The following is an 11,768-nucleotide window of genomic DNA, read 5'->3' as shown; positions in this document are numbered from 1 at the left end:
TTCGTCGATTCTGAATTTTTACAGAACGGGGAAACTGCATCTGGTGGACGAAATGTGCGTGCTGGCTTTCAGTGACGATCTAGAATACTGGGGGGTAAGTTTTCAAAAAATTGGTTACGTTTTTAGAGTCTCTCTTTTAAGCCGGGCTCAAACGACTCGTGTACTTAATAACGCTAGTAACCGTATGATATGAGTAACTTGAGTATAGGCAAGCTTAGCGTTCACGCGATCTGTCCATTTCGACGAGTATGCCAGCACGAACATCCTTGAGAAGTAAACAGTACTTTTTTTCTTTTTCAGTTTTTGTTCTTGTACCGTATGATCAAAAAAAGACGGTATTCCTATTGCGAAATGACGATCGATGACATTTCCCATATATACTTACATATAACATGACAGCGCCGTTTTTTGTTCGATCAATGGTATAATACCCCGGATGATTTTGTATATTTTGAAAATTATTATTATAATTTTCGAAAAATATAATACTAAGGTGAAACAGCAATAACTTGTTTAATTTAAATGGAACATCCTGTATATTTTAGGAGAATTAGATGCACAATTTAATTGTCAATCAAATTGTATTATATAATTTTTTACCTATTCCTTCAAGTTTTCGTAGAAAATGCATTTTCTAATAGTTTACCTCATTTATCAATATACCCATGGAATATTGACATTTTAGATTGTTTCTAAAGCAACAAATGTACAAAATGTACAGGCGCTAAAAAGGATAATATTACTAGCCCATTTGTATACAAAAAGAAAACTATTTAAATCTTTATAAAAGAGCATACCATTAGTTAAATATACCACCATTATTTCAGTCCAAATATTATTAAATTACATATTTAATTGTGTTAGTTAATAAATTATTCTAAATAAATGTGAATTTGAATCAGAAATCAATATAATAACAAGTTATGAAAATGAACGTCTCTGTTGTTATAAATAAGAATTCGTGAAAAAAAAGAAATACAATTTTTAAGGTGTTTCTTTTTACCACACTGTCTAATACACATACAAAATTCAGTTTTTTAGTATTTAGAGCAATTATTATTAATCAACGCAAACAGTCAATTAATGTAGTTTGAATACTAGAATTATAATAATTGATCCTCTTTAACAAATATTTAAACAGTTTTTTATTTTTTTAATTAAATAAACGAACTATATCGACAACATTAGTATCTGTACTCTTTAAAAATTTGTTACATCTTTAAAAATAATCTAAAATGGCAATATTCCATGGGTATATTGATAAATGAGGTCTAAATTATTAAAATGATATAATACAATTTGATAGACAATTAAATTGTGCATCTGATTCTCATAAAATATATAGGGTGGTCTACTTAAATTAAATAAGTTATTGCCGTTAAAAGCTAGTAATTATTTAAAATAAATTTTTAGACACTCTGTATAAGGTAGTACAATTTTTATTATTGCAATACAAAATGTAGTAAATAGGAATACTTCAGTACAATATTTAGTTTGCTTACCAACTAAAAACTTAAATATGCCTAGAGAAGCATTAAAATTATTACTGCATTTTGACACAAACCTAAACATTTCAAAAACGGTAAGATTAAAATGCGGTGAACCTTAATCAAATTTACCTTTATTTTAATCGTAGAAACAAAAAATGTAATAATATACAGGGTGTTCCATTTAAAAAAACACAACTTTGATATTTTTTATTTATTTGGGACACTCTGTATCGAATAAATATATTTTTTAATTGTAGCTCTAATAGTCCTTCAACGAACCCAAAACTTACAATTTGCAAAAATCTAATCGGTTAGCTACAATATTCCGTGTCGTATGTGGTGAACAAACCTGTATATTGTTGAGAAAGAGAAAAGAGGGAAGATTTTTTTGCAAGGTAGGAGTAGGGTGTCCGTTATTTACCAAGTTGATCATTTCCCTCACGGCGCCCTCTAAATTTTTAGTTTATTATCTAAAAAAAATAACAGACCATTGTAAACTCTTAATATTCACAATAAATCTTGCCCCAAAGACGATTCATTTCGGATTCAAATAACATGGGAATTTGCCACTTTTGGCAAATAAGTTTTTTTCTCCATCTTGTCCTCCCACAGCCATGACATTACACACATTCTTGTACAGAATTGAACTCTCTACAAAAAAGGTCTCTTACATTTTTTCTATAAACCTACTCCTTCAAAAGTTATTCACGGTTAATATTAACCACTCGGTAAATTCCTAAATTCTTCAACTTTTTTGACAATTCAAAATATATCATAGGCGTATTTTGATTGCGTTGGCTAGTCTCTGGGGTAAGTTTTTTTTGTTTATAGATGTAATACGCGAAATACCCGACCGATTTTGTAGAACTTCGTACGTTTTTGAAATTTAGGTTAAATTATGCTACTATTACTTAAGAACTTACTCTCGAAAGTTACAAGTTTATAATAAAAGGCAAAAAAATAACCTACGATTTAAATTTGGCGGGAATCGTTGGAAAATGATCCGGAACTTCGGCCGCCATTGGAACTGTGGGTTGGAAGTTGGAGAGGTGCACGGTCCGGCTAGACATGGTGACTGGTCGAGATACTAAATGCGTTAAGTAGGTAAAAATATCCGTATGTTGGCAAGAATGTTTGTAAAAATAAATTCAAATCGTCATCTCAATATAAAAAAAAATAAAAATAACAGAAATTTACAGAACTTTAGTTAATTAATATAAATTTATTAACGAAATATTAGTTAATTAAGTACTGCAAAAGAATACAAGCTCAAAAATAATAAGTGTTAGAATTAACTACCTGTCGTGCATTCATTTGTTTTCCATTGTTCAAAATTGTTTATCATGGTATCATGAAAATTGCTTTTTTTTTCAAATAATACATTAAATCTTTCAAAAATAATCATAATTTTGTCAAAAAAGTTGAAAAATTTAGGAATTTACCGTGTAACTTTAACCGTGAATAACTTTTGAAGGAGTAGATTTATCGAAAAATTGTAAGAGACCCTTTTTGTAGAGCGCCCAGTTCTGTATGTGATGAACACACAAACTTGTTCAACAACAATGTTCAGAACATGTGATTGTCATGGCTGCGAGAGAGCAAGATCGAGAGAAAAAAAATTATTTGCAAAATTTGGCAAATTCCCATGTACAGTGTGGGTCAAATTCGACGCTTTTAAATGGAAACACTCTTTTCTATAGGAGATAGACAAAAACTAATATCGGTGTCTGGAGCTCAATTTTTGTCAAAAACATGATGGTGAAAACCGCATATCGATATCTGTTACCGTTTCGGAGTTACGGGGTGTTTTTCAAAAATATGCATTTTTAACAAATCGCTGTAACTTTTTGCTATGGAAAATTTTGTATTTTAATACAAGAAACATTTCCAAAAGCACCTTTTTACGTAAATTTAATGGTTTAAGTATAATTTTTTTAAAATTAATAATTTAAAAAGTCTCAACAAGAAAATTTGATTTTTTATATGGGACACCCTGTATATTTTTAATTAGCTGAAAAGAATTTAAAATTACCTTTCAAAAATATAGCACACTTGATATTTTATAATCCCCTTCAGAAATACCACTTTTTAAGTTCGCCACTTTTTAACCTGGCCAGGCTTGGACCCTGTTGATGATATGCCCTTAAAAGAGACTCGAAAACATATTTTCCAGCAAGACGACGCACCTTCTGAACTGAAGTTATCCAGCAAATTTCTGCAGCCAATTTTCAAGAATAATTAATGTGACCAATAACCCAGCCGTTGGCCGTCGAGGCCGCCTGACCTAGTGCCCATGGATTAATCCTATGGATATATTTACGAAAATAAAGGTTCCTTGATACTTCTGTATAATCTAGATAAAATTAGAAATACTTAGCAGTTATGAGGAGATCGCTCACCCCACTGAGTTAATGAATTCCGCAAGAAATGTTCAAAAAACTGCCCCGTCTGTACATAATGAAGTGAATATGTCGAAACACCTGTAGCAAAATCATGTCCTGGTTTGCTATTTATTTTTATTGTTATGAGATATAGTTTAAATGTGTTGATGTTGGTTAAATATATTTTTAAATTGTTGCTCTGCATCTCTCATAGCAAATATTATTTTCGTTTTAATTGATGCTCACAGCTAAATTTTTTTGCGTACAGCCGGTGCCGTTCAATACTTATTTTAGCTTGGGCGAATTTTTATATACTCTATATCTCGAAGAGGAATCAGCAAAATATCAAGTGTGTTATATTTTTGGAAAGGAAATTTTAAATTATTTTCAATAAATTAAAAATATACAGGGTGACCCGCGCAAAAAATCAATTTTTTTCTGTTGATAACTCTTAAATTAATTTTAAAGGCTATGCCAAACAATTAGATTCTACGTAAAAGGTGCTTTGGAAATGTTTGCATAAAGCGCAATTTCCATAGCAAAAAGTTACAGCTTGTTGAAATGCACATTTTTTGAAAAACACCGAAACGGTAACAGATTTTGATGTGCGGTTGTCACCATCATGTTTTTGATGAAAGTGTCAGACACCGATATTGGTTTTCAAATGCAGCCCTATAGAAAGGGTGTTTCCATTTAAAAGCGTCGAATTTGACCCACCCTGTACAGTACGTCTACTGGATCTATTGTCTATGAAAGGAATGCGGACCAAAAACATTTAAATAAACAACAATATATTTTATTCGTCAACTTGACGGAAGTACGTCACCGCAAATCGCTCCGCCCACTCATTTTATTGGCTACTTGCAAATTTGTGTAATTTTTTTATTGATGGGGCATCAAATCTGAAATTTTTACGAAAAACATCGAGAGAATATCGTTCCCCTCTCACGGATACCCGTAGCTATAAAAGACGGACAGACACTGTAATTTAAATGGAAAATGAATCGTTTTGGGGCAAGGTTTGGCCGTATTTAGGGTTTACAATGAATTCTGTTATTTTTTCTAGACAATAAACTAAAAATTTAGATGGCGTCGTGAGAGATGATCAACGGTAAATAACGGACACCCTAATACAGGTGATATGGAGGGTTCAGTCTCCAAGTTGCTAGATTTTTAAAAGGATGGGACTGGAGAATGTAACCTAAGGATCAGAACTAGACCACAAACTAGACCTGAAAAAGGCATTGGTGGACCAGGCCGACTGCGACAGCTGCTTCAAAGAATCAAATCTAATCTAGCAAGTAGAAATTGGTAAAAAAGAGTAAATTTACAGAAATGAAAATATAATTTGCTGAAAATATTTCACAATATTGAATGACGCTCTACGCTTTCGTAATATCCTGTATAAATTAGACACCAATTTATCTTTGAGTAGGAATGAGAACATTTTGGTAATAATATGTTTAAACTTTATATTGAAATTAAAATTTATTTTTAAACCAGCTAATATCGAACGATAAAAAAATTATGCATGCTTGGTATTGTCCAGCGAAAAATAATGCAAAACAAGGATTAGGATAATCTTTTGATCGTTGGCTGACACCCAAACTCGAAATTTATGTATTTGGTTAGAATAAAAAAGACTATTAATTATAAACCACGTATCGGAACAACAGATCAATAAATTATAACTAATTTGTATTCAGTAAATATCCCGCTTAAGTGGAGCATACAGTTAATTAAAAAAAAGTAGGTTACTGAAAGGCTAATGGAGGTGAGTAAAAACAGAAAGAATATTACCTATCTATGATACAAAAGAAACTTTAAGTCTTATTGGCGACAATAGTTTTCCTAGCATGACTATATTTGAGAGATTAAACAGTGCATTTTTGTATTTTATTTAGAACGTCAGAACTTCAATATTTTAGTTAAAAATATTAGTTGCCGTGGTTTGTTTTGAGAGTTTTTTTAACACAGAATCTTTTAAATTGTAAGTACTACTGTAGTAAGTTTTTACTGTTGCATTCCAGTATTTTAGTGTCAAAGGATGGTACCTACAGGGTGAGTTTCCTACGGTGTTCTCTATGGATATCTCGGAATCTGCCTGAGATAGAGAGTCGGTTAAATGGGGAAAGAAATGTAGTTTTGTGGGGTCATAAATATGCGCCTTTCAGATTTTTGAAAAAGTTCATGGCTTACTAGATATTTCGAAAAAAACAAATTTCGGCTATTTTAAAAATTGTCCCTAATTCCATTATAAGCTATTTTAGACAAAAAGTTTTCAGATAAAAGCTGTAGATAATCACATCCTTAATGATATTGTGTCCTCCGTTTTTTCTAAAGCCTGTTATTTTTCACATATGACACAAACATATGTTTTTTAAATGGAAGCCATAGTTGGCCAAGACTCCATAGAAAGCGCCATTTTTAAGCTTTTCAACGATATAAGCTATAATATGTTTTTTTCGAAAAATTATTGAGTTATAGCCAATTCTAATCATTTTTAAACAATTTCACTTAGTTAGCCATGGAAACACGTTCAATTGTCTTTGCTCTTATAAATGTGAAACTGTCACATCCAAACTTTGTAAATTAAAATAAACAAAAATTGTATATGAATTTTTCAAATGAAGAAAAGCGTGTAGGTTAGGTTCAACTTTTCTTGACCATACATTTTCGAGGATCCGTTGACCGGTGAATGTTACGTTTTTCAGAGAACGGTTTTCAAGACATGTTAGAAAAGTTAAATTTAGTTATAGCCAATTCTTATCTTTCTTGACTAATTTCACTTAGATTGCATGGTATTCTTATTCTGTTATGATTTATAACTTATAAAAATTCAGAATATATTACTGAACGGTTCTTTACAATTTATATTACACAAACTAAAACTTAAAAAAAATAATATCACTACTAACACTTTATATTTTAGAAAAATAGTTATTTTAGAAAATGTTCAAAAAATTCGCCATTGTTTTGAGTTGCATCTTTTTAAAACTGCGAATTACTACCTATTCTCACAGAAGGACTGGTCGACTTAATTAAACTTTTCTCGTACTGCCACTTGGAGTGCCTCTCTTAATTCATAAGTTCTTTTGTAAACCTAATTGTTAACTATACCGCATAAAAAATCTAAAATGGATAGGTCAGGTGATCGAGGAGGCCTATGCAATTAGTCCACCTCTTCCTATCCCTGCGTTTGCATAATTATGATATAAATAATTTTTAACATTTCTTTTATTACGGGGGGTGGGGGGTGGTGTGTCATAATGAAAGTCATGTTGGAACCACTCTATTGATGCGCGAGTATCTACACGCTTTTCTTCATTTGAAAAATTCATATTTACAATTTTTGTTTATTTTAATTTAATAAGTTTGGCTGTGATGTGACAGCTTCACATTTATGAGAGCAAACACGATTGAACTTGTTTCGATGGCTAACTAAGTGAAATTGTTTAAAAATGATAAGAATTGGCTATAACTCAGTAATTTTTCGAAGAAAAGATATTATAGCTTATATCATCAAGAAGCTTAAAAAATGACGATTTTTATGAAGTCATGGCCAACTATGGTTTCCATTTAAAAAACATATGTTTGTATTATATGTCAAAAATGACAGGCTTTAGAAAAAAATGGAGGACACGATCTCTTTAAGAATGTGATTATCTACAACTTTTATCTGAAAACTTTTTGTCTAAAATAGCTTATAATGGAATTAGGGACAATTTTTAAAATAGCCAAAATTTGTTTTTCGAAATATCTTGTAAGCCATGAACTTTTCAAAAATCGGAAAGGCCTTATTTATGATGACCCCACAAAACTTCTGGTCTTTCCCCCATTTAACCGACTCTCTATCTCCAGTAGTTTCCGTGATACCCATAGAGAACATCGTAGCAAACTCACCTGTATATGCTATTTATTAGGTGACTATGTAGATGTAGATTGTATGGGGTTCTTGTTTCTAACTAGATCGTTAGGTATATATGTATATTGAGGAGAACTTTATTTTTTGCCTAATTTGCTCAGTTTCTCTCGCCATTCTTTGACCAATTTCAAGATTTATTGATACAGCTGTTGATCGCTTTTAAGCTTCTTGACTACTAAGATAAGATGGCTATTTCTTGTTTCCGATAGTTCATATCGAAGATAGAGTTGTACGCATTTCCCCGATGGCGTAGTTTTCTGCCGGTAGGATGCTGGAATTGGGGTGTCCATTGGGTTCAGGTATTTAGTTTTCATTTAAATGTGCTTTGTTTCTGATTCGACTTTAGACATGGTATACCACCACGTTATGGTATGGTCTTTTTACCTGCTAGACAAACGCTTCTATCTTCAATTCTTTTTATTGCTAAATACTACATTCAGGTGTTTTCAAAGTTTGGTTGGAGTTAAGTATTGTTTAAAGAGATGTTTGTTTTAAAGCAATTATTTGCTAAAATACAGTGGATTACGAAATGGACAAAAGTTAATCCTTGGAATTTTAAAAATAAATCAAAATATTAAACCATTGTGTTGCTTAATAACCATTGATAGTAAACTATATAAGTAGTTGTACCACGTTAAGTAAGTTTTTTCTTCTTAACTTTTAGAGCAATAATTGTATAACATGTATTTCCATTTTAGTGTCATGAGGAAGGAATGAATAAATTCCGAAAGCTTGACAATTAACAAAGCGTATTAATTCTTTGTCAAACCCTTCCGACTGCAAGCCCACTAGTTCCTACATTTTCTTAAACAGTAAAAGTAGATATATTTCCATAACTCTTGTTTAGAACATTTTGTTTGTAGTAAATTGAATTATTGATAAATATGTAACATATTTCGCTTCAGGTCAGTTTATAATAATAAATGCACATTTTGATACAGTGCCAATGATTTTATAAAATTATGCATCTAATATTTCTTCCATTTATTATAATAAAAATAAATATGACGAATTTACTTCAAAAATATAAACGAGCTTATTTTTAGCCATCTTTAATAACACATGAAATATTTATGATTTTCTAACAGCACAAGTAAAACAAAGTGAATATTTATGTTTCAAAATATAGTCTTAAAAGTTATTGCATTAATAATAATTATGATCAATGTAAGTACCTACATACTACTTTTTTTTACTCTTGCGTACAAATAATATGACCCGTTTTGTCTCTTAAGGTAGACACACACATAAAATTTACATTTTGTGCCTTGAGGGGTTTGGTGTTTAAATGCTGGGATGGTCCACACGGACTGATATGCGTCAGTTCATGGCTCGAGTTTATAGCAATGGCTTTTTCTACGAAAATGCTTTGTTAGCAATTAGTTGTGTTAATACTATTTACCATTAGACGGAAATAGCAAAAAGGTCTCAATATCATAATATATTGACATAAATCTTACTTTACATAAACTTAAGACTTAATTTTTATTGCATTTTGACAGTTTGTATCCACCACCCCCCTCCACTTAAGGCCGTTCAACCTTTTCCAATATGGCGGAGATAGTGCTTTATTTGGCGCGTATTTTAAACCCTGTTTTATTTCCAAATAGACATTTTTCACACACATGTCGGGTTAGATTACGTAATATTTCACTCATTTTTTAATATACGGGGAGTCTAAAGTTCTCCACATAAGTATGGAATTTTTTGTATTATTACTTTTATGAAAACATCAGTTTATGTTAGTTTTTATAAAAAGGTCTGCTTTCTCAGAAAATAGGTAGTGTTAAAATATTCAAACTTGAGGTAGCATATATAGGGTGTACAAAATCATCGGAAAAAGAAATAACCAGAAATATATATGACAGAAAATAGCAATATAAACTAAATATTCAATTGTAAACATTTACCTACCATAGTTTAGAATTTACTGAACGTTTGATAAATATATACTATTATGGACAGTATAGGAAGTTACTTGTCTTAGTAAAAGCCTTGGAATTATAAACTACACTGGCTTGGATCAAAAAATATGGAATATTTCTTCTATGTTTCGAGCATTACACAAATGGAGGATAACTAAAAAACACAAAGTGTGTTTCAAGATTTTAAATAGAAAAACACTAAATACTTTAGCTTAGTTTTCTCTTCTCTTTCTCTTTACATAGGGCATTGTCTTTGTGGTAAAGACGTCATTCCTTTTTTTTGCACAGTTCTTCAATAAAATATTGGAAATTCTGAACAAGATGGATAAAATAATTCTGACGTATGTGAGGGGCAATTGTGACCTAAAAAAGGACTTACAGCCAGGCCATTTATATTTTCAAATGTCAATGTTCTCAATATCTTTCTGTGATCATTTTGATGTAAAAAGCTTGATTCTTCTTCCAATATTTTACTTATAGTGAGGTATAGTAAGCAGTAGCCATAACAACATCCTCACTAGGGTAACAGAGGTTTTGGCCTTTGGCTTTTTTGAGGCATATTTAATGCACTCTCCGAGAACTCCTTACCCGAGAACTACCAGTAGGAGTGAAATTATCTCTTTTAATAGCTGTCAACCATTTTTTAAGAAGCTCGTCATTTTTTGGGAATATAAAAGCAGAAACCTTGGGACCCCCTCTATAATTTCCGTGACAATTTGGAACAGAGCATGTAAAAGGTATGCTACAATAAAATGTTAACCCTTTAATACCTATCTTTTGATTATTGTAAGTAACCATTATAAAGTACTATGCAGACTGGCGGTGAAGGCTTTTTACTCATTTAGGTGTAATATCTTGATAAATACTTCTAGTTCTTACTTTAAAATAATTAATAATACATGAGTACGACAAGCACAAAAGTTTGAAGTTCCCTATGTGGAATGTCTGGTTTGGATTTTTATTACACTCTTATTTTATCACAATTTTCTGACCACTCCCTGCACTGAACACTAAGAACTAAACAAACGTGTTGCAGAAGCACAACAAACTAGATATAATTAATTATTTCTGGTATGCAATCGGAACGAGAAACCACTACCGGCTTTTCAGGTTGAAGGTAAACAATTTAAAAATGCACTGCCTTCGCCGCCATATTTGCCTTGCGCATATCATGTTGAATGGCCTTAAGTGGAGGGGGTGGTGTTGTATCACGGATCACGATACACTTACTGCTAATATACAGTTCTAATGTAGATTGTGGAATAAGTAGTAATAATATATGTACGTAACAGCGCGCTACGTATTAAACTCAGAACTAAAGAAAAAATGTTTGTTTTTTAATTATTCCTTGAAATTAAATGAATTATGAGATGTTTATATACCATATTTTACCTAATAACTTTTTACCTATTACGTTTACATCTATTACAGGTAGACGAATTATATTTAGAATCTTGCTGCCAACACAAATACCATCAGAGGAAAGAGCACGTGCATGAAGAAATGAGAAAGGAGGCTGAATCTCTTCGACAACGAGACGAAGAAGAATTCGGTATGTAAGTCAAGCGAACTAAACTATGACGAAAACTAATTTAAAACATTTATCGTTCGATAGATACCTAACCTTTCTAGCGGAAGCGCTCAAGAAATATACTATTTGACCATTTGAACTATGCATTTTCAATACAATTTTTTATTCCAAAATGTTATTACTGATATTATAGGAAAATGTGGTGGTAGGCAAGGTTCAAATAACAGTGCAGTAATACATTTTTGACTTAAGGTGGATTCTTATGTATTTGTTTTTTTTTATTTTACGATAATAAGCTTCATTCATAACCTCGAAATTAGTGGTTTTAATTAGAGTAACAGGTTGTTTCTTTAATTTCAATATAAGCATTCAGAACTCAGAACGTCAAAATTAGTGCTAATAATCTCAGAACCTCCCAATTAGTGGAATAAATTAGTGGTTTCAATTACACTTCATACTTTTTAGTTTACGATCATTCACAATGTCTAAAAAACACAATTAAAATTAATGAAATAT

General features: G+C 31.3%; 1 protein-coding gene across 1 annotated transcript in view; it reads left to right on the top strand.

The window, feature by feature from the left end:
- Nucleotides 1-11,768, top strand: part of LOC115877191 (potassium voltage-gated channel protein Shab) — a gene marked incomplete at its 5' end in the record, with an annotated part of 39,164 nt that continues 27,396 nt past the window's right edge. Inside the window, 2 exon segments of the mRNA XM_030893351.1 lie at nucleotides 1-94; nucleotides 11,153-11,273. Of these exon segments, the coding sequence (XP_030749211.1) occupies nucleotides 1-94; nucleotides 11,153-11,273 (215 nt within the window).

Source organism: Sitophilus oryzae, unplaced genomic scaffold (assembly GCF_002938485.1).
Source record: "Sitophilus oryzae breed Bouriz unplaced genomic scaffold, Soryzae_2.0 scaffold_1442_pilon_pilon, whole genome shotgun sequence".
Taxonomy (NCBI): Eukaryota; Metazoa; Arthropoda; class Insecta; order Coleoptera; family Curculionidae; genus Sitophilus; species Sitophilus oryzae.
This window is presented reverse-complemented; position numbering and strand designations above follow the sequence as displayed.